The sequence below is a fragment of the Chiroxiphia lanceolata genome, chromosome 3 (assembly GCF_009829145.1).
Source record: "Chiroxiphia lanceolata isolate bChiLan1 chromosome 3, bChiLan1.pri, whole genome shotgun sequence".
Taxonomy (NCBI): domain Eukaryota; kingdom Metazoa; phylum Chordata; class Aves; order Passeriformes; family Pipridae; genus Chiroxiphia; species Chiroxiphia lanceolata.
In genome coordinates this window covers 70,007,907-70,032,438 of record NC_045639.1, presented here as the reverse complement: position 1 = coordinate 70,032,438, position 24,532 = coordinate 70,007,907, and the positions used below count along the sequence as shown (strand labels likewise).

The 24,532-nt window shown below is 42.9% G+C and overlaps 1 protein-coding gene across 2 annotated transcripts in view; it reads right to left on the bottom strand.

Moving 5' to 3' along the window:
* Positions 1-480: 480 nt before the first annotated feature.
* Positions 481-24,532, bottom strand: part of METTL24 (methyltransferase like 24) — a 48,408-nt gene continuing 24,356 nt past the window's right edge. For both annotated transcript variants that reach the window (XM_032683817.1, XM_032683818.1), the window contains exons 3-5: positions 23,659-23,798; positions 17,845-18,073; positions 481-2,028 (exon numbers count right to left, since the gene is read on the bottom strand). In XM_032683817.1, the coding sequence (XP_032539708.1) occupies positions 1,714-2,028; positions 17,845-18,073; positions 23,659-23,798 (684 nt within the window). In that variant the 3' untranslated portion in view covers positions 481-1,713. The remainder of the gene's footprint in view (positions 2,029-17,844; positions 18,074-23,658; positions 23,799-24,532) is intronic.

Here is a 24,532-nt window from a genome sequence, read left to right as displayed (position 1 = left end):
AGTTTCTGCTGGCAAGAGTGGTCCCTGCCCACCCTGGGACAGCAGGCGCCCTCAGAGAGGTGGGAGAGGAGGAAAGCAGATGCCTGGCTTGGAATAAAGCCTGGGGAAGGTGAGGGGAATGGCTCAACCCACTGGTGAGGCAAAGCGGGGCCTCAGAAAGAAAGCTGACTTGTCTGCCTGGAAGGAAGAGCTCCTACCTCTGGCTGCTTGCTGAGATCCTATGGACTTCTTGGGTCCAGCACAGGTTCCTGCTCTGGGAAGGAGGGGATGAGGGTGGTGAGGCAGCAGAGAGGTGAAAAAGGAAAGGAGGGTATGAAAGAAGAAAATGCCAGGACTAAGAGAAGGAACTACATGGGGACAGAGGGAGAGACTTGTTAAAAACAAAACACTGGGCTGAGGCACACCAAGGGGAGGGACACCAAGCCCTGCAGAAGTCAGAAACCAAACGCAGTTACAAAGGCCACATATTAAAGACATGCAATATATTGTATTTTAATGCAAAGTTTAATGTCAAAATTCTTTTAAAAATAAGAAAACCCCCAATCTGCTATATATTTTTTAGCTCCCCCCATTCCTTAGCTCCCCAGGAAATGCCAAAGGCTGGCTCCTTGGGGGTGCACTGCAGACAATCCACATCCCAGCCTGCAGAGCCCCAGCACAGCAGCAGACCAGGGCACCTGCCTGAGCCACCACCTCTGCCAGCATCGGTGCAGATCCAGGGTCTGGCCTCTTTGTGCCAGGGACAGGCAGCTGGGCCAGCGAGGTGCTGAGGAGGTGCAGGTGTTCAGGCACAGCACTGGAGAAGGCATCAGCAAATGGTTCAAAAGAAACAAACAAAAAGACCAGGTTTCACTTTCATCTCTTTTACATAAGTATCTTGCTAGATGAAAAGCCATTCGCTGCAGCCATTGCATGACTAATTTAAATCAAGCTGGTTTTTGAGCAGATGAACTAGGGAAGCCCTTTCTTCTGTGGCTGAAGACTACGGAGGGTGAGGAGGGAGAGCACTGGCAGCAGCTTTTCCGGCAGCTGAGTGTCTCTGTCCCACCGTCTCCTGTGTCAGAAGCGTTGAACTCGCTTCATGCAGCCAGACTAGCTTAAAGAGCCAAAGTCAGAGCACCAAGAAGCTGCTCAACGAAATAGGTAGAAATTTAGTTTGGTGGTGAATTCTGCCTCTGCCCAATTCAGCTGAAATTTGCAAGTGGGTTCAAGAACATACTGTTCTTGACTAAAATTTGTTCCATAGGAAACAAAGCCAAAGTAAAGAAAGTGCAAACCAAAGACAATTGCTTTACAGAGAAGTAACACTTGACCGTTTCTTAGAAAAGGCACCTCCTCAGAAGCACTCTCCTGCCCAAGGGCTGGCACAGCTGAGCCAGCACAGCTTCCCAGGGCAGCCCCGCCTTGCTGGCATGGTCAAGCATGGGGCAGCCTGGAAAAGCCTTGCTGTTAGCTTGCCCAGGCAAACCTTTACAGAAACCTCTGTCCTCTGAGACAGTGTACCCACTGGCAAATATGTTGCTACACAGATCTGCACCATGTATCTTCTCCTAGTGCCAGGTCTTTTGACAACATATAAATAAAAAAGCCAGGCCATTTTGTTAGCAGTCACCATGTACAAATTTAGCAACCTAAACCAGTGATGCCAAAGTCCTCTTCAGTAATGCTCTGGGGCCAGATGCCTCACAGTCACACATCATAAATTCCTTTCTGCTATTTCCATCTTGTATTTACCCAGCTCAGTGTGTAACAGCTACTGGCGTTGAAGGCTTTCTTTTTCAGGAACATCTGTGGTTTTGATAAGTCTTTGTAGGTATAGAAAAGCCTGAAGTCCTTCAGCTCCAGTTCTCGGAGGAGACTGTACCAGTACCGCACCACCGTGCTGTCATTGCCGCTAACTTCAAATCCAGGCCAGTGGATGTGCACCTCAAAGACCAGCTGTCCTATCTGCTCAACAACATCTTCCAGGATCAGGTTTTCCAAAATTTTCCACTCAGCACTCTCCACATCTGCCTTGAGGACATCAATCTGCAACAAAAGCACCATTACTATGTGAAAATGAGAAACTTTGCAATTATAGTTAGAAACAACTGAGGCCAGGCTTGACCATTCTTTAATATACATAGTTGTTCTTATGTATAAATAATTTTGTAGTAAAAAAAAAATTAAAAAATCTCAGAGTACTAACAGGGGCAGTACACGATATTTCACGCTTGCCTGTTCACAGCCCTTCTCCTCCTGCCTCCAACTCCTGGTCTGAAAAACTATGTATCCCAAGGTGCTGATGCAGCTCCTCCTACAAACAAAGCATGTCACTGTTCCTTCACATCTATGAAAGAAAGAAACCTACTTAACTAAGCGCAGACAGTAAGGAGGCACGACTGTTCCTTATTTCTCCGTCACAAAATTCCATGACAGATCTAAAAACACTAACAGGGATTATTTGCACCACAGTCGAGTGGGGTCCTCATGAGACAGATGCCACATGCTCCACACAAGTGCAGGAGAAGGCCAAAGTGAAATGAATACGAGAGCAGCTCAGGTCAGCAGGCATCACTACAGATGTTGAGTGAGGAGGACCAAAACAAAAGATAATTATGCAGAGTCTACAGGGTTTAAGGGCAGCTTCTCCAAAAGAAAAACACATAGCAGGAAAGAAGCTGTGAAGGTGTTTAAAGGGAATAACAGATCTAATAGAAAAGTTCCCTGCTCTAGTTTTAGACCGTTATTTAATCTTGTGGTGAGATGTGCAGCAATCCAACTTCTCACAGCCCTACACAACTGTGGGTTTACTTCACCTGGAGATTAGCGGGTGCAGGGGAGCTGTAAACTTAAATGAAAAATGAGCATTTCATCACCTTTTCACACCTGCTAGAAAACAATGACTGCAGTGCAGTAGTGATCACAAGCTGCAGAGCTCAAGGGTCTGTGTTTCCCAGAGCCACACAGGGGAAACTCCCACACTGTGAGAGTACAGGGTTTGCCTGTGCCAGTTCCACCTGAGCTGCTGCTTCTGCCCATCTGCTCACACTCAAGATATGTTTGAAGTGAAAAACTGAGTTAATTTAGAATCAAGAATACTGAAAAAAAAAAAAAAAGCCAACAAAACCCAAACCAAACAACAACAACAACAACAAAAACCAAACAAAACCCCCAGATTCTCTCACCCCTTTAACTGTCGTGGCAGTGTTGAAAAAGGCACCTGTGCAGGTACAGGCCGGAAATTTGGGCGGGTAATGTAAAAGCATCGCCAAGGCAACTGTTTTCCTAAACTGCACCATCCCAGGATGCCTTGCTGGTGTCATGCCATGCCCCATCCATGCTGGCTGGGGCCCTGGCTCCCAGATCCCTCTGCCCGGGGCGCAGGGCAGGGGTTGTACTGTGAGCACGTCTCCTGTACCACCAGAGCTCTGCATTGCATGGGCCATGGCCAGAAACCATAGGGCTGTGGCAAGGGGTATCTACCTTCCCTTGTTCTCCGGATGGCTGACTGGAGACACAACAGGTGATCTGCTGAGGTGCAGAGCTCACAGCCATGTCAGCCCTACTCAGGCGCTGTGCTCCAGCATTACAGATGGGCATGGGATGGCAAGAGTCTGTAGGTGCTGGACATGTGCCCATTCTGTTCTCCATCTGTAAAACAAGGGTATTAACCATGGAACACCCTCTACAGAGTGCAGGGGTTGTGCCAATGAAGGGCTGCAAGACTTCAGTAGAACAAGCTGTAAAGCAGCTGAAAATAACACACTGCATTTTCAGAGCAGGACTTCAGAGAGTGGGACTTGAATGAGGTCCATGGTCACAGCCCGAATAATAATAAGCCAAGCCACTGCTTGTCTGCTCATTAAGGCGGCATTGTGCCTCCTCCACGCTGTGGGAGGCAGGGAGCCAGTGGAAAAGACTGAGGGATTATGGAATTAAAGCCCATATTGTGGCATGTCCGCATGGGGAGCAGAGAGGAAGGTTGCACAGACAACCTCAGCTCTGGTATTTCCTAACTTGACTCTACAACAAAGAGCCTGTCAGTCTGTCCATCCCGGGGTCAGTGAAATAGTTGAACATAAGGCTCCCCTGGGTTCAAGGGGAGGCTGAACGTAAATGATGCTGCTCATGACATTTCAGCTGAGACCTACTTCATGGGTGAGCTCACTTGTTTTCCTTTAATACATTGAAATAGGTTATTTATTTTTCTAAATACCAACTCACATCTCTACCTGTAATGCAATTTTGCAGGCAGTTCATTCTGCATGGGTGCAATTGCCATAGGACCACACACTGCTGCACTTAGATAACAAGATTTTTATCTCGGGAGATTTCTGTACTTTGAAAGCAGACAAATTATTCAAACTTTATATTCTTGGTGTAGAGAGGGGGGGTGGTTGATAGGGGAAGAAATGTTTCTATGTATTTGCTTTTGTTTTCCCATGATTTTACTTTATGGCAACAGTAGGACATCTTTTTTCCATGGTAATGTTTGCCGTCATCATACAGGTTTGTTTGTTTTTCTTTTGTGACACTAACTGCTGCTCTGGCTGCTCAGCAGGACTCTCATGCTCTGTGTTGTATTTGCAAAACTGATCTGAAAAGTGGCTGCTAACCGATGTTTCAGTAGGAGAAAGTGAGTTACCACAATAACTGCTTAAACATCAGGAAAGAAATGACCAGGAAAGAAACACAAGGCTAGTGGGGATGTGCTGCACACACAAACCAGAGACTCTTTGCTGCCTTTAGTGCTGTGCACTGCTCAGAGACCTGGAGGGAGGAGGGTACCTGTCTCTACCCACCAACTTTTATGACTGCCTTCCAGGCAAGGTGTTCCTCTCAGCCCAGAGTCTCCATTTTATGCCACAGATAGTGCAAAATAAACGGCAGAACAGCTCTGTGTCAGAGGATCTGTGCAAATAACAAGCGTCCTGCTAACACCAAATGCAAGTTTTGTGACGATTAGACAGCTCAGAAGATATTTACCATCACTGATAAGCAGCACACTACTGATAAGAAATACATTACCACCTTCCAGTGGCCTTGATTCAAAGTGCCAGCGAAAGGATTAGTGGACATGTCTATAAATTCAGAGCTCTAATTCATCCAGGAGCTCAGTTGGAGTCTGCTACTGGGAGTAAATCCCAGAGGGCAAAGATCTACAGTGCCTGAAGGTAAAGTATGACAGTCAGTTTCAAGCACTCACAAAAGCTGCTTCCTCTTATCTTCCACAAATACTTTTATCCTCCAAGAACTAACTAGGCTATCACAGAAAAGTAAAAAATGTGGATTTTTAAATGTTTTCTCAATTTAGCTCCTTTGAAAAAGCACTGCAGCATTGTACCACTTACACTTGGAGAAAAAAAAAGGGCCTTGCTTGTGCACAACCAAGCATATAAAACAGCTGAAAAAAATGTGTTTTAGTTAGTGAAGGTCAACACATACACATACTGTATGAAGGCTCATTTCTTCTTTTTAGGGTAATGACTTGTTACAACTGTGCATCATTTCCTAAAGCAGAGATCAGATCTCTGTTCACCTTGATCGCTTTTGAAATACCAGGGTTAAGGGGGATTTCAGGCTCTGTGCTGCCCTATGGGCACCATTTAAAGCTCCCCATGGAGAAGAGTCAATTGAGAGTGAGTAGCTGGAGGAAGCAATTTAGCTGTATTATTTCCACCATGAGCTCAGCATGTGGAAGTGAAAGCCAGGAAAGGCAAAACAACAAATGCTGTACAGGTCACGTAAGGGGGATCCCTCCAGTTCTGTGGGAGCAGTCTGTGGTGCAAGCTGGGAGCAGGGAGAGAGAGCTGGTTACAGCTTTCAAGCACAGGAACAGAGCTCAGAACAACCTGGCCTCCTGAACCGCAGGGCTGCCCCCTCAATTTGAGGCTGGGAGAATTAACCCTCTGCTCTGGTTCCCTGATACCCAGTTACCATTTTGATAAACTCTGCTGGCTTATGCATCAGATTTTTCCCTCTCCACCTAAGTACAATTCTCTATTTTCAGCAGATAAAACTCTAGAAAAAGCTATTTAATTCACATTTTGATAGCACATGTCTTTGCAGGCAACAACAGGTTCTTGAGCATGTTTTTTTCAAATGTGTCTTCCCTCTTATTCTTTTCCCATCTGCAAATTTTCAGCATGATACTTCCCCCACTTTCTTTTCATCTCAAAATGCATTCACAGCCCCTCCTCACTGGCAGGAGATGGCCTGGATGTAAAGTCCCTTCCATTCCCTTTTATTCTGAGCTGAGACTGTAATTGATGGCAGACAGGATGCCACGTAGCCTAATAGCAAATTATGCTCCCAGCAGCTTGTGACTGTCTCTCCCCATGCTCCCTGCAATCAGTGGGAGGGGGAAACATCCCGTCTCTCTCTCTCTCATCTGCTGGAGGGACCAGGACTGCTGTGGGCATGGTCTGAGCAACATGGATACTGAAACAGGGAGAAAAGTCAATCACTACTGATCAGTGATATACAGCTCCAAACAGCAGCACTTCTTCTAATTACTTCCCTTCCTTCCTGCTCACATTGACACTTCTCTCTGCAGTGGTCAGTATAGCCAGTTTCACACTGACTCTGGTGCAAATGTGTCATTTGAGATTGTTCACTCTCAACGTGACAGATCGGGCACATCTTCAAGTATCTGCTTAAGGCATCAAAGTCACAAAGCTGATTTGTGCAGTTGGGTGTTTACATGGTCTTTGGTCTTTTTTTACAGTAAAAAGCAACTGTCCAGTTGGTATACACATCACTGAAACAGAAAACCAGCAGTGAGTGCAGGTGAGCTTTGTTCCTCTGCTCTCACCTCTGATCCTCCATAGCCTTGCAAGTGACAAAGAAACCTTTCCTCCCAGTTCTTGTAATGTGCTTCCATGAAAGCATTACACAGCAGGAGCAGGATACAAAGTAATTTTAGGTTTACCACTTGAACTAGAGAAAATGTTTCAAAATCATATTAAAAAAACTTATTTAACTCTCTCATAGCCAACTGTCAGTATAGCAACAACTTGCCAGATGCAGTAATGGCCCCAGACAAATGCATCCATCCAGAAAGCCCACCCAGCACATGCAGGAGGCATCAATCTCAGCTGCATCCTCAGGAACACTGTGAGCACTTTGCCCATGCTCTCCCATAAGGGACTGCTCCCAGCAAGGATCCATGCAGGCACCCCAAGAGACTTCCTCCCACAGACGCAGAGCCCAGGTCAACCTGACTGCCTAAGGGCAACCTGGCACTTTCACTCCCCACTTCTTCCCTTGGTCTCCAATGCCAAAACATTTCCCACGTACTCTCTCCATCCAAAAGCAATTTCTCTCTGAGGACCCATTACAGAAAAAAAGATAACATACACCCACTCCAGTCCAGTTAACTGGACCAGTTAAGTGATGTCTCTTACTCCAATGGACAGGCAGAGAAGAATAGCTGGCAGAAGGCTTTTTTCAATTACACTTTACCAAGGAACAAAATAATCTCTGGACAAACAACCACCATCTGATTCATGAGATCAGCATGGCCTGACATCCTTTCTGCCTAGCTGCACTTGGTCAGGTCACTTCTGTTACCACAAATATCTTCCTTTGCCACGGGACTAGTTATTGGCATCTTCCCATCTTAATTCACGCTGGGCACTGGACCAGCCAGAGACAGCAGCTCACTCGTTAATCATATTCTGGTCATAAAATAATCCAGGTCCCCGAGCCTGAGTTGATTTTCTGACAAGTTTGATGGGTTTAGCTAGCTCTACACTATAATGATCTTAAAGTCAGACATCTTGTCTAGCTTGCTGCCCACCAAGACCAAGGTTCCTCTACACTGACCTAGAGAATAGGATCTACAAGCTCTCTGCATGGAGCAGGCCAACACTGCACATAGACAATGCCAAGGGAGAAGACCTTCCTCTCTAAAAAAAATTGAGCATCAAAGATCTTGGTCTCCCATTACTTTAAACTGAGACCAGTCTCCAGAGTAGGCAACAGGAACCTCACCACTAGCTGAAGACTCAAAGTGATGCCTTCTCAGAGGAAACAGGGTGAAGAGTCACCATGAGGACATAAGCCCCCAAACAGTGACCTCCTCACCTGCTCAGAGTGGCAGCAGCTCACAAGTGTGCATCTCTGCTCAGAACACTGTGCCCCAGCTCCCATTTGCACTGTGTTACCTTTTTCAGTTTGCACAGCTCTCCTGTTGTACACTAAAAGATGAAAACATCCCCTCGCCAGATCCTTGAATCCAACGGCTAGATTGCCAAAGTGGTAAAAATACCACAAGGGAGCTGCAGAAACCCTGACCTTAAGTTATTTAACAGCCTAATCAGCAGCAAAAGCTCTGCTTGCCAAGCCCACGCTGCAAACGGACTTTTTAGATACTGCACTTATTCCACCAGCGGCCAGGCTGGGAGCGCAGCCGCTCTGCGCGCAGCCCTGGCCGAGCGCACGAGTTGCTTTGCAAAGGGTGTATTCAGCCATCTAATCTTGCAGGAGATGTCCCGCTGCCTGCTCCCCCCAGAAAGGGGAAAAGTCCTTTTCATTTCTATTCTTTTGATCTTCTCTGCCAGACGCTGCTGGACGCCTGTGGGAACGGATATTTACTCAAAAGAATAAATGGTGTACGCTAGACCCTCAAGTCTCTTCATTAGAGGGGAACAAACATTTGCAGCCTGTTTATGTTGCCCCAGCACCAAGCAAGGACAGTGGGATCCAGCTCTATGCTTATATAAAGCCACATTATCCCAGTATTGCAAAAGGCGAAAGCCAGCAGCAATGGGACAACTGCATTATAATGGGACAAGGGGGCACTCAGCGCAGGAGGTTTGCAATAGAAGGCAAATAGTTAAGCAGCAATTGATCCAAAAACCCTGAGGAGCAAGACCTGTGAGTGTGTGTGCGCGCAGCAAGGGACAGAGGGCTTAGGCTACTGTAAAACAGTTACACACAGTAAACAGCATTTTGGCTGCAAGACCTTCTATTATTTATTAATTGCTTGTTAATGCCCATGGGGGCTTTCAAAATGTAAGTAATTGAAGAAAGGGATCAGAGTCCCACCTTCAAAAAATGTTCACCACACTTTAAAGAACATCTCTTGCAGGATGAGAATCTGCAGCCCTGGTATAACTGGGTAGCTCCAGTTAAATTTGGCGGAGAACTTGGTTCCCACTTGCACTAGACAGAGCAATCTTTAAGACTACACCCCTTCATGGGAATCTATTTGTTTCACTCCATTTCTGGTCCAAAGTGCCAACCTGCCTCCTTACTGTTTTGCTGTTTGTCCACCTTGCTATTTGCTTGCAACCACAATAGGAAGAAAGCTGCACATTCCTGAAAACATGAATAAGAAACACCCAAAAATGCTTGCACGTCTCAGATTTCATCTGGGACAGCCACTAAGGAGGGTCAGGAGAGCTGCTGAGCCTTTGACCTCTGTATTTTAAATTTTTTAGAAGGGAGGGATATCTTATACTGCTGTCAAATCAACAGTGAGATCAGAAAGGATCCAGACACTAAGGTGAAAGTATTCAAATGAGATACGTCCAATGCAAATGACAAAAACTTGTAAACCATAAAAGGAGGACATATGAGCTACTAAGAACAAACATGGGAGGGAAAAAAAGTACATTGTTCAAAGAGCTCCTAAGTGCTCTGGATAGGACATTTATCTAAAGAGCTTGTTAATGTCAATTATTCCCTGGAATTTGTGAGAAAGATGGGTAGTGGAGAAAAATGGCAATGCTTATAAGAAAGGCATTGTTCTCAATTCTAATTAAACCAGTGTCATGTTATGGACCACCACACTGAGCAAATATTCAGCACCTTGGTTAAATTAAAACCATACAGATTCACACTTCTGTGTTTAAGGCAGGCTTAAGCAGGAGTGGGGAGCATGAATATTCATCTGGTACCACCTCAAGAAGCAGTGCAGGTTCCCCAGGCTCCTGCCGAACTCCAGTTGTGGTGGGAGGAGGGAACCAGGACTGACTGGTTTCTTACAGTAGCAGAATACCAATGAATACACAGTGCCAGCAGTGAGTGCCACACTCTTCTGGATGCAACTGTTGGACACTGAAACAGTGGCATGCTGCTGCTGTTGAAAAGAAGGTGGAATTGAACACAGTCTGCACAGCCCTCTAGTAGAGCTGGGGGAAAGCAGATTTTTAATACCTGATTTTTTTCTGAAGGATCTTAACAACCACAACAAAAGCAACAATAAAAAAAGGAAAATAAAACCCTAAAAAATTGTCCTTGCTTTTTAATTTTTAGCAGACAATAATATACTCTGAAAGTGCCTTTTTTTTTTTTTTAAGAGGACCTGCACAAGTTCTGTTTCAACAGTGCAATACTTCAATACTTTCATTACAAGTCAGGCATTGCACTAGCCCTTTTACTAGGAGAGGAAAAGGCTATGGATTGCATTATATTCAGCCAATGGTATCATTAAAAACATCTTTTCTCCATGCCTGACAATTGGATACTAAACAGCACTTCAGTCCAGGCCACTCTCTAGAAACACCAATATTCTTAACAATATCTTGAGAAGTGCTTCTGGTGGAGAGAATTTAAATGAGGCAAAAGGATATGTAAGGGACCAAGATAAAACCCTTTAAAGGAATGTGTATGAGCACTCCATGTATACAACACAGAGAGCGAGAGGTAGTGAGCAGTAAATCACTGTCCAAGAACCTTTGCTTCCCAAAACATGGCCCATTTCTCCTTGCAGCCAAACTCTTCAACCCACTTACAATTAAAATACTTTAGGCAGCAGCAGCCTCAGCTGACTAAGTAAATATACAGCTATTACCACCTTGATTTCATTATCCCTAGAATGAAAAAATATATACATCCAGGAGAAGAAACACTGTATGTCAGGAGCTTGGAGGTTACTCAGAGGCAACTACAAAGTTACTACAAAGTTACAGAAGACAGCACTTCCAACTGCAGCTGGAAATGTCTGCATCAGTTTGATTGCCTCTTTTCAGCAAGTGGAGTAAAATTCGCCAGCTCACTGATGCACACCCAAACAAAAAGGTTCACTACAGCACCAGTTTATGCTCAAACTGCAGCTCTGCTGTCACTCCAAGGAAATCCGTCGCATTTCACAGAGAATGGATTTGGCCCAGGATCTACAAACATACCCTCAAAGGGACTGAATGTGTGTGTCACAGGCAGTAAGTCCCTCGAGAACTCGTAAACTATAGATCTAGAGGCAGATGCTTACTGTAGAATAACATGTTCTCCAGCACTCTGAGCTTTTGCTCTAACGGGATGACTTTTATAAAAAAAAAGTTACATATTCTGGCTAGCTTGCCCAATGTTATCATCTCCTGCACCCTCCCTTTCAGCACAACCTGGAAATCAGGTGCGTGAGACTAGTTAGCACACCTCTGAAGTCCTGATGTCAGGATTTGTCAGATGCCAAGCACAGAGCTGAGTCTGTGGACAAGTCACTCAAGATGGGATGCACCTCATCCAGCCTTAGACATCTAAACCCAAAACAGTTGTCCAAGTTCCCTTGGACAAAGGACCACGGAGAAGAACAGGAATTTCTGAAAGGCAACCTGAGATGTACAGGCCACATCATCCAGCCTCTTTTAAATACCTGCCCTTGAGGGAGACAAACTGCACCTTAACAGTTTCACTTGAGTTTATACAGAACTCAAGAGCTAACTCAAATGTAGAAATTTAGGTTAATGGAGGTGAGTTTCATGTTCCTCCATTCTTTGGCAGGTCATTTATTTAGACTACGAGCTCTAAATGCTACGGTATTGCATCTGCCTGGTGCAAAAGGGTCCAGTGCTAATACAGGACTTTACTTTGCAGTTACTCCTACTACAAATAGGTCAGGACCAGCCATTTACACTTTAAAAAAACAGTGTTCTGGGACAAAACTCCTTCTACTGTGCCATTCAGAAACTGATATAACAAGGAGATGGCCTGATGAGTACACAAAAAAAAAGTGCCCCAGAAGGAGAAGATAAGAATGACCCAGCAGACACCACTGGGACTTTTGAATAGTATCAGTTGCTGATGTCCCAGCTGCAGGAGGGGCAGCACAACACTAATAAGATATTATAGGAAACACAGGATCTCTCATGTCAGAGAAGTCTTAGAAAGGCCGGTATGATAACCCTCTAAAAGCCAAGGCTGTTCTTCACAACCATATGGGAATGGTAAATAACAGCTGCAGATAAAAAGCCACTTAAGCCTAAAGACCACTGACTGCACGAGAAAACTTGGATGTGAAAATAACAAGGCTAAAAATCAGACGAAGAGTGGGTTTTTTCCTTCTAGAACTGAGATCTTAGAGAAGCCCCAAATAAGCATAAAAAGCAGAGAAAAAATTAAACCCTTTCAAGACAGAACTTACTGAAGGATTTGTGATGCAACAAGTCAAAAGACCTTGTCTCATTTGTTCTTTCTGACACTAAGCCACATGTAGCAGAGCAGATCTGAACTTGTGCCTCCAGCTCCAGCAAGGCGAAAGGGGCTGTTCCCTGGTTGCAGCAGAAACAGTGGACAAGGACTCACCTCCCGCAGAGCTCCCAGGCTTCTGAGCTCCTGGCTTCTTATCCTGAGCTCAGGCTTTCACACCAGGACATAGACCAGTCTGCAGGTGTTCATCAGCTGGTACTGAGGACTTCTGTGCGTTAAGATGACAGCTTGAGCTGAGTGTATAAACCCTGGTGGCACTCACCCATTGAACTTGGACACAGCAGCCCCCGTAACTCACACTAACAAACTCACAGCTCCCTGTGCAATACCTAAGTCTACCCTTGCAGGGGATAATCAAAGTTAAATGATTTTGTCTAGGCAGGGTCAAGAATTCATAAGCCTATTCTGGCCCCTGTAGTCCTGAGGTACACATAGTAAAAGAGTAATTGTACGAATTTGGTTTCTACAAAACTTGAACATGGATGTTTCCCACCCTGAAGAGTAAAGTTTTTGTTTTGTTAAATAAATCTCCATGCCAACTAAGCTGTGATACATTTTCCCTGGACTTTTAGATTATTAAATTACTGCCAAAAGAGCCAATTTTAAACCAAAATTGGAAATCTTTCTTTAATATTTGCTCTTTCACACCAGTCTTCACAAAACTTAAAGTGCAGCATAAAAATAGATTCTACAGTATCTGCTTTAAGAGAGGAGCAAATGATAAATTACTTCTCTAAGAGGAGATGATGTTATTAATCAAAATGACTTCAGGGTGTAGTGTTTGAAGTTGTATTGAGTATTAAATACAGGTGAAGGGAAGGAGGTTTTTTCCTTTTGAAATCCTAAATCTAAGCCTATTCAATAAAATAAAGCAGATACCTGTTAGCCAAGTTGTCACAGAAAAAAATCTTCACAAAGAGACAGTGTAAATTAAAGCCTTCAAATCAAAATCAGGACATAAAGATTGCTTTGCATTTCTTTTCATAACAAATAATGACACAGTTTGGTCTCTTACAGAATTTGTTCAAGATTACTTGAATGGCAGGAAGTGAATGTAACTCTGCTGTCCCCTGAAAGTAACGGCTATGAGCACGCCCTGATTAAATGAAGGTTTTACTTTGTATTCTCGGATTCTCCTTTTCAGATTAATTTATTTTACCAGGAGCCATTTCATCTGCTGCCGAGCCGTACTGACAGGGAATGCAAATTCATAGCAGTGACTGAGGACATCACATAGGACTTACCCTACAGAGCTCCAGAGAGAGGAAAACTGCTACTGAAATAAGAGTTTGTATGTGTGAACATGCATGCCCATTCAGGACAGAATGAAGTCTTGCCTGCTTCTGCTGTTCAGGGCCTTTCTGTCAAAGTTTTTAAATTGTGCTTTATAGCACAATCTTTGGAATAGAGAATACATGTAGTAGTTTGGTTTGAATTTCTGGTTAAGGATTACGATTTTTTGTACAGGGGATAATGTTAGAGTGGGGAGAAGGAGCTCACGTTTCAATATGGTCTTTCCCTTACAGTTTTATTCCATGCTAAAATCTGGGCTACATAGCAACCTTTTGAGGAAGACACTGACACCATACATAACACCAGTCCATGCTGGGACTAGGTGAATGGTTTATTTAGATAACTTAGCCCCCCTGTAGCTGAAATTAAATCTGATGATTCCCTTGCAAGACCATGGAACCAGCTGTGACTGGTGGTTTAGAAGGGCACTGGGATATATACTCAACGCTGTGTCCCACAGTAGGCTTGTATCCAAGTTAGGACATTACAGTCTGGATGAACAATGAGTACAATGGATTGTACTCTACCTGGAAGTCAGTTATAAGTAGGGTGTCACAGGGCCTATACTTGGATTCATCCTGATTAACTCCTTTATCAGTTACCTAGATGAGGAGTTCGATGACACTTCTACCATATTTATGGATGACACCAAATTGGTGAGATCAGCCAATAAAGACACATTAGGGCAGAGCTGCTCTGGACCCAGACAGGCTGGAAGGATGGGCTAACAGGAACCTGATGAAATTCAACAAGGACAAACACCTAGTCCTGCACCTGGGGAGGAAGGACTCCCTGCAGTGACCCAAGCAATGTGATTATATCCCTGTATATGTCACTTGTGAGAGCACATCGAGATACTACATCTAGTTTTGGTTCCCACAACACAATATACACAATGATAAATTGAGGAGAACTCAGCTGGGAGTCACCAAGATGGCTGCAAGGAGAGACTGCGGGAACAGGGCTTGTTCAACCTAGACAGAGGGAAAAAGCATCAGCTTTGTTAGGGGAAAAAACATCAGCCTGTAGAGCCTACAAAGAGGTCATCAAGACAGCTGAGACAGGCTCTTCAGCAGTGCTTAGAAGTAGGACAAGAGACAATAGGCATAGACTCAAATCAGGATCTTTCAGACTGGATATAAGGAAAAATATTTTCATAATTAGAACAGTCCAGCGGGACAATAGCTGGCCCAGGGAAGTTGGGCAGTCTCTGTTCTGGAGAAAATTCAGTGTTTTTCAAGACGAGAGCAGATATAGCCTTGAACAACCTGGTCTGACTTCACAGTTGGCCTTGCATCGAGCAGAGGACTGAACTATAGACCCTTTAAGATCCCTTCTGTTTTGAATTATCCAACGACTCTGTAGGAAGGTGAGTTCCCCATCCATTGATCACTAATCCATGGGGAACACCAGCATTGTAGCAACCTCAACCCAGTAGGTAGTCAGAAAATATGAAAAGGAAAGCTTCCACAAAGCTGAACGCCACTGCAATAGAAAAAGAATCATGTGCACTCAGTGCCCTTCTCCCTTTTTTCACTGTTCATCATCAATGCAATACAGAGCGTGCACACTGAGTAAAAAAATTGAGCGTGGGGGGCAGGGAAGGGAAGATGAGCAAGATCAATTTTTACATCTTTATCCTTTCCTGTGGCCAATAAAATACTGCTCTTCTCAGAAGATACACCACTAAATTTTCAATTTAAAACTGTACATCAGGAAATAAAACTTCCATGACATCTTTCAGAGATTATCCCAGGGCTTAAGAGATTTCACACTCTAACAGTTCCCAAAAATATTCTGACTACATGTTTCCTTTGTCAGCCACATCCTAATATAGTACTAGATATAGTACTAGATAAGTCCTCTACCCTCAGGCTGTTCACATTCCTCAGAGAACTGAGGACTGTTATGCCACATAGACAGTTAGAAAGATTGAGATCTTTTAATGTTTCCACACATCCACTCTTAACACCAAAAAGTGTTTGTATTTCTTGCCAAAATATCAGGATGGGTTTCCCTTTCTGTGGATGAGGTCTTAGCACTGTCTGCAGAATAGCAGGTGTGCTCTCATCTGAGTCAGTGTGCAAACAAGCCCATTCAAGACCTTTGATTCTCTTGCACACAAAACCCCCAAACTGCAAGTTTTGTTTTCAAGCACTCCAGGAGGCCTTGTCTGTGCTGTTTGCATCAGCCTGATCTTCTAATATTGGTGGAAATAGTTTCAGTCACTTGCAGGGTCTTGGATCAAGTCCCAAATCTTAAAGAATAAAAGCAAGGAGAAAATGAGGCATTAACTTCAAATGCAGCTGCCCGGAATTCCTGCCTTGAAGTGGGAATAGAACAAAGTTGAGGGTAAGTGGAAGGATTTTTTAAATTAAAAAGAACAGGACAAAGAGCATGTTTTAACTTTCTAATTGAAAAAAAAAGTGCTTTGGAAAATATTCTGTGGAACTGTTTTGAATTAACTTATTTATTCAGCCAAGGGAATATTCCACTCACATTCACCGGAAGAATGAAAACTTGAATGTCACAGTATTTACTTTGATGCTCTCTTCATAAATTTGAGCTTATTGGTGTCTTTACGCAACATGCAAGTTCTCAGGCTGCCTTCTAAATTCAAGAAAATCTAAACAGAACAACGTGAGGACAGTCAGCACATTCAGGTATTTCACAAATGTATAGTACCAGAAGGTTGCAGGATGTGCAACAGCTTTATCCTCACCAGGAGAAAGTCAGTTCCCAACTTCGTTAAGCCACAGTTTCGCACAGGGGAGCTGCTCAAACGCTAACAGAGCAAGAGGCTGTATACACTGTTCATAATGCGTCAACACACTTAACCAAATCCCATGTCATGTGTACACAGCTAGAAGAAAGCCTGGTTGCATGTGTTACGTGTGCATTATGATCCTTGGCTGCCCTCCAGCCAGATGTTTTCATGTCAGCTAACTCTTGCCCAGAAAGTTACACACTCAGAATTCATTGCTACCTTCTTCTTGTTCACAGAAGGTCTTACAATCACTCTGTATCACCATGATAACCTGAGACTGACTGTTCCCCACAGGTCTGATATATCACAAGACTTGCACTGGATCAGGTCATTAATTATTTGCTCTGCGAGTAACTCTTCTAAAATCAAAACAAAGAATGTAAGGCACACATCAAGGAAAAGCCATCTCTGTCTCCTCAGATGTTTTGCTAATGCACAGCCTAGTATAGTCACAGTATGCCTAAGAAGTAGGAAAAGGCTTCTTTTTTCTGCTCTTATCTTCAAAATGGTTCAATCAGTAGAGCTGAGCCAAATGAAAATATTAAAGAAAAGCAAGAAGTGAACTGAAAATGACATACTGCATCTCTTAATAACAAACCAAACAAACATTGCACTGCTTGCTTTGTAAGTCTTACAGAAGAGCCCCTCCTTGGCTCAGGCTGCCTATTTCTTAAAAAACAAAGGCAAGCAGAACTAGCTGCAGGCAATGAAGTACATAAGCATTTGAATTCATGCTTGTGTATCCTCAGAAGGAAAAACTCTCTTAAAAGCAACCTAAGGAACTTCAACTATATTCTGGCAAAAGTTATTTGAGACTTGAAGATTTTTGAAGTCTTTCTAGTTCTTTAAAAACAAACTGGGAAATGCTAAAAAAAAAACCCCACAGACTGCTGCCAATTTCAAAACAGGATGTTTTTGTTGTTGATGACTGTAATTAGGACCAGTGACCTTGAAAATGTAAACAACCCATCCATTACCTCTTCTAATTATTGTTGCAAATATTTTTTTCTCTTTATAAACTTGTCTGTGTAAGTACTCCAGAGTTCATACTGAGGCAAAGACCACAGGACTAGAAGTGCTAGCACCCAATGTCACCAGCTAGTTCAAAGGAAAAGGAAGGAGGAGGCAGAAGAAGGTGTCTAGTATATGGCTAGTGATTTAAAATCAGGGTGGCTGTTATCAGCACACAGAAAAAGCAAGACAGAAAAGGCACCTGTACAAGAAATGCATTAAAAGTACTGCTGAAGAAAGACCCATTATCAGGAGAAAACCTTGGAAAGTGCATGGTTTCCTTAGACAGCAAGGAGGAAGTTCTGCAGCTTTCTCAACACATAATCTTGCAGTCAGAAACCTGACACCCGAGTCCTTACCTTCTGATGTCCAAATTCATTCAATATCGTGCCCAGCTTCTTTGTGTTGCTGTGAAGCTTGTGAGCAGCAATGGCTGGATTGGGATCCCTCCAGTCAATGGACAGGCGATGGTACCAGAGGTGCCGACCCTCCTGAATGTGCGCTGACTTGATGCTGGGGTCAAAGCGATGCACCTCACACCCACTGTTGGCCATGCCAACCTCAAACTGGTTGTCATCACTGCCTAGCCTACCCAAAAAAAAAAAAAAACACCACCAAAAAACATGTAACTATTAATGCTGCAAGAAGAACTGTTAGTGGGTAGAACATTCTGAGGATGAACTGGCTTAAACAGAAAATTCAAGGCAGTATGATTAGAACAAAGGGCTCCTTTCAAGTCAAGAACCAAACCACTTTTAGCCAGGCTGACAAACTTCCCAAAGAGCATTTTCTTAATTCAGAAGTTGACAAAATTTATAAGGCAGTAAATTAAATGTTGGAATCTATGTGCTGTCATTACTGATATTAATATCAGTAATTTATTTTATAAATATAAAATAATATCAGTAATTTATTTTATAAATATAAAATAAATTTTATATTTATATATATTTCTCTATTTTCAATTTGCTTTTTTCTTGACAAGTTTACAATACTTTTCTCAGTCCCCACTGCACAAACTTCCAATATGCAAAGCATAAACAGAAGAGTAAATATATTTAAAATTTATACAATACTCTTTTGTAAAACACTGGCATATTTCACACCATTTCTATCATCTGGTGTTACAAAGATGAGCCACAATGACCACCAGTGTGGACACGACACAAGTACCAAATGCCTCTCTTTCTCTGCAGACAGGAAGACACAAGTAAAAAAAGAAAATTTAAAAATAACCAATTTACAACAGTAGAGGATTTGTTATATAGACTTAAGAGAAATATCGCTGCTAATTGGGTGAAGATGCCAAAGAAGAAGAAAAATTAACAGCCCCATCGTACAGCAGGACTGTCTCAGTCTCTACCTCTGCAAGGAGAAGACATATTTTACAAGACTGTGCCATATTCCCACCTTCTACAGCCCACTGGCTCACACAGGGTGCACTAAAACTAAAAATATCTGGTATTTACCACTGGAATCACGTTTGGACCACAGGCCTTCTCTACTCCGTAAAACAGGATGTTCTCTTCCTTCATACTCCTTCAATCTTGTTCCAAATGTGATTCAAATCATGTGCTACACATTAAACTTTAACAAAACTAACACATGTGTAGTGCTAAGAAGAGAATCAAGATTTTTAAATAGCACTTGAACCAGTTGTGCCAATTGAGACCGTCCACTATGTACTAACAGCACGGCATTTATCTCTCACACACAAACCATTGCAGGGCAGAACTCTTAAGTGTACTGTCAGAGCACCTGCTACACTACACCACAGTAATCCTTAGAAACAGTGTGAGTATGAAATAATTTTGGCTATTTGCATCAATACGTAAAATGCGATACATTTTAAATCACGTCATACACTATGGTATGACATCAGGCCAGCACTAAATGTTTTACAGAGATGACATACTAGTAAACTAAAAAGAATTCAACCGATGAAACAACGTTCAGAAGATAATATGTTTTGGAAGTTACCAATATGGTATGACACTTTCTGTAATACTGGTTAAGCACAGTGTAGTGATATCCTATGAGGTGGTCTTCTGCTCAGCCATCTTCCCTTTTGCGTGTCCTGGGAGACAGGGTTTGCAAAAATAGCCTAGTGTGCTTTTAAGAACAACTCTATTTCACAGGATTCTAACCCATACAGCCGTGTAGGAGGAAAAGAGAGGAGTTTTCTTTTAATACATTCAACACACATAAGGAAAAAAGTTCAGAAGTTAACTAAGTGAATCGACACGTTTGTCTGCACGTGGCTTTCTACAGAAGGGACACTGATGGACAAAGACCAGTGTAATCCCTTAGGAATGAGAAACTGGCTAAAATGAACAACATGCGAATTGTTGGGGGCAGTTACAGCACTAGAGTGAAGAGCCTGCCAGCATCTGATGGCCACATGTGTCGATAATACACTTCTAACTGTACCAGCTGGTACAATCCAGAGGGCTGGATGCTTTGCTGTAGGCAAACCTCAGGCTGCGTCCAAACAGATTGCTACTTGTGTGGACTGTAAAGGGAGGTTTTGGTGGTGGAAAACAGAAAAAAAAATACAGATGAGGGTAAAGAAGAGGCTGATATATCTTCTGGCACTCTAGTAACAGCTCAAATTCATGCCTGAAGAGAGATTTAGCCAACAACAGATATTTAGGGGAGAAAATAAAGTCATCTCTGAAGGAACTGGTTTGCAAAATGCCTGGCTCACATGCAATCATGCTAAGGGATAATGTAGCAGGCAAAAGATAAACAAATCAGGTCTCCTAAAAAAGATTTTGTGTTACTTAAAAAGATACCTTGATTTTAAAACAAAGGTGTGGAGGTCACAGAAGACTAGAGAGGCCTTTCCCCACCATCAGGAGACAGCAGCTGCTGCCTCCATCAACAGTAAAATAAAACATGTCAAAGACATTGGCCCTATTTTTACTGCAAAGGAGAAGGGCGCTCGGTTACAGAGAGAAATGCAGTCCCCTGCAGTGGGGGTAGAGGTGGGCTTCCAAACAGCAGAACCAGCACCTGCAGGACCATCTCTCCCAGCCTGTGCGTGAGTGCAAAGGAAGGGCTCACTGGCATCGTTCCCCGCCGGCAGCAGGGCAGGGACGCTGACCCGGGACAGAGTGCAGCACAGCAAGGAGCAGTGTCCCTTGGCTGGTCCTGGCTCCCAGGGTTCACAGAGGGTCATGGTACACAGAGCCTTGCACTCAGAATAAACACTGCGCTGCAGCTTGCACCGAACAAAGCATCCCACCAGCCCCTGAATCACCCAGGAGCGCAGCGAGTGCTCAAGTGGCACAAAAGCTGCTTTGTCTTCTACAGCACAGCTCTAGTTGGCACCTGTAGCTGATCCAGTCTAACTGCAGGTACTCCAGCTCCCACAGTGATCACAGGACAGAGCTATAAACACACGCATGTTAAGGTCCAGCTTTCCCATTCTGTGCTCCCCCTCCTCCCCTTCTTTTTCAAAGGAAGAAAACTGAGCTCTGCAGCTCAGGGTAAAAAGAAGCACCCCCTGCCTGGATCATAAAACCCCTACACTTTAGGATGCACCTGAAACAGCATTTATACTATATTGCAGTGAGACTCTTTAAACCTCTACTGGTAAATTTCTGAAATCCTATTCATTTATGTTATCCCAGCTTGAATGCCTGCCTGTGGTGTTTGTAACTGACTTAGCTTAATGTAAGTAGATTTAGCACTAATAACTAGAGCTCACTAATGCATATTGCAATTATGTATCACACTGGGAAATCCTGTCTCCAAAGCAAAAACATTGCTGTCTCCCAGTAGTGGAAGCAACTATAACTAATCTAAAGGGATGCCCAGATGTTCCAGAGACTGCTCGCTGGCATTCACAAGTGACCTCTTCCATAGCATTTGAGGAGGCAAAGCCTAAGCAGCATGTTTTGTTCCAGTTTTAGCGATATATGGATTCAGTTCAGGATTCCCAGCAACATTCACACTGAACTTTCACATTTGTCCTGTATCCATCCTCTCCACAGAGAATGTTCTTCACTGGATGCAGCTGCTCCCTGTTTGCTCTTCATGAAGTGTATGGGATAACAAAAATGTTTAAAGAGTTTTTTTGTCTTACTCAGAACAAAATTACTTTTCTGTCTGTCATAAACTAAAGGAAGTGAGTCTGAGGGGAAGAACTATGCAGTAATGAGCTCCAAGTCTGCAGAAGCAGCTGGATTGAAGACTGCTTCTCCTTAATCTCAAGTATTTCCCTTTTATTTTTTTGCTGTTTCATGTGATGCATCATGGTTTGTTACTAACTGCATGTGTGTCTCTGACATCTGATGGGAGAGCCAACATCAATTTCAATCTCTGCTAAGTCCTACTGTTCCACCAGTACAGAAAATCTGGCATTCAGGTTCCCCGGAGCTGGTGCAAAACAGCACCACATATAAAGCACTGGTATACAGGCACTAGCTCAGGTTTGTTCAAAATCATTAGTAAAATATCTCTGTGCTGGTCAGATTCATGCCAAATCTGCATTTCCTAACACAGACAAAATCAACTCTGCATTGTACCTACTGGCCAGTTCAACAAAAATACCATTCTCAACCCACACTTGATACAACGCAACATGGAAAAGGGACATTAACATAGAAGCTCAAGTCTAATACTGATGATCATGCAGCTTGAAGGGAAAGCTCTAGATTAATTCCACTGAACTTTGAGTATTTTACCAAGACTTCTAAAGTCAGCAGACACGTTATCCAGTCTTCCTCTATAATCAAAGGAAACCTAGACCTACCTCCAGAATGTTATTTAGCTTAGCTGATTTTTCAACTGAATGTGCCTGCCTCTCCCTACTGACCACTGAAAGGGCCCTCAGGCAATAAGTCAGTACTACTGTCAAGCAGGTAAAGTCTGGAACTGAGCATCTCTCCTAACTTCCATAGGAACATGAAAAGCTGATAAGAAAAAAAAATCATGTAAACCTATATTTTGCATTAATATAGGTAAATACAATTTGAAATGGATTGCAAAGAACATTCAGAAAATATGAAGCAACAGTAGTCAAGAGGAGTCTCCTCTCTGTATACCTGATCTATCCCTAAAGGGTATGTTATTGTTTTGCCACTGAGCAGTGCTGCTGAACAAAACCTGAGAGCCCCTCAACCTCTAAGGAGGTCTTTACAGCTCAATACAATCTCAAGCCAAATATAAACCCACCCAAATTAACCAAAAAATGCTCCCTTTGACTGCAGTGCTCTCTGCATCCACTTCACTCTAATTGCTGGTGTTAACTGCCATGTACTAATCACTGAGAAATGCCACCCAGGCACTATTCCCTGCTATCCACAGTTTGTATTCCACAGCAGCAAAATCACAGAAATAAATTGCACTGGTTCAAGGGAGATGAAGTGCTTCAATACACCTCAAACCTAAAGCTGGCTCCCAGTACAGCAAAGACAGTTTTATTAGGCAGCAGCTATGTGGTGATCTGTGTGAAACAGGCTCCAGATTCCAGCGATCATTCTCCTAATGCAGCTGTGTGCTGAAGGGTAATGCAAAAGGCCAGAGGCCTGATGTATTCTGAGGACTGATCTCCCTCATCCTCGTGGGAAGCAGAATGTTTTCTTAGCACAGAAACAGGCTGTGTATGTGGGTTTGCTACCTGAGAAAGCACTTGTTCTGTACAGAGTGAAAACTTCAATCTCAAGTGCTGTAAATATCATAAACACTGCAAACATTTTCAAGTAAAGCCACAACTGCCTTTACTACTATCGCTTCGCCACATATCACCCCTAAAGTGTTGAACAAACATACCCTTATACAGAAATGTACTATTTTGTCCCAGAGGCAGTTAATGAAGTTTTATAAGTAATGCTGCTTGCAAATGTGCAAGTCATCTCCGCTCAAAGAAGACACTGTCGGCTTCTCAGCTTATCTCCTTAATTTCCATCTTCCTCTGTATGAATTACTACTCACAACTCACCATTAAGCAATTTGTTTTCATATTAATATTAGAAAAGCAAAGGAAAATGAAGAGCCTCATAGAGAAAGATTTTTCCCTAAAAAAAAAGTTTACAGAACACATAACATACGCAAACAAAGTCTATATTTTAGAAGACAACCTTGTTGCAACCCGTGTTGCATTTATAGGGCTTTTTGAAGTTACCTCTCATGAAACAATTTCCTGACTTTTAAAAGAGAGCACTTACCCAAGTGAATACAGACGGCATTGCTTGCTTCTGATTCGGTGAATGAGGCTAAACCTCTCATCAAGACAGATCGACCAGGGCTTTTTTGAGGTTTCAGAGTACCCTTTCAGGCTGTTCAGGTTCATATGTTCACATGAAATCTGTTGAAACCAAAGGATGCTTCATTTTAAGATAGGACTTTTAATTTGTTTTTAATTTGCCTTCTGGGGAAAGAGTGGAAAAAAGAAAAATGTTAATTGGTTTCATTTAAATCTGATTGTCAATTTGGTACATGGCTATAGAAATTCGATAATTTTTTTCCTTGTTCATCTGTTCTGCTTGGTGAAATTTAAGGCTTATATAATCCCACAGAGAGCAATGCAGTTTGAAAAGCAAATAATTAAGCATTAGTACTATACCCAAAATAATTTTTCTACAAGGAAAAGATCTTCACCAATCAAATGCTTTGGAGTTTTTTTTCAAACCTTGGAATGGATTCTGCATCTCAAATAATGATAAAATCATTATTCATGTCATGATTCAAGATTATAATCACAAGGTGCAGTGTCACACAATGTAAGCCGTATACCTTATCCAGAGTATCCTGGATCTCCATTCCAGAAGGGATTTAATCATTACCCCAACACATGGCCTCTACAAAAACAAGGGGATTTAAGCAAGTGCTTAACTAAACAGAGGAATCATAGCATATGTGTCTATGCTGAGCTGGCTTAGACATCTAGAGTCTAAAGCCAGAATAAAACACCCTGCGAAAGAAGAAACAGAGACCCTGCAGGGAGGAACACTGTGAGTTAAAGCCCTTGTACAGACCAAGAAAGCAAAGACTGAAAACACACTGGATTCATCAGAAACCTGTAAGTGTCAATAATCACTT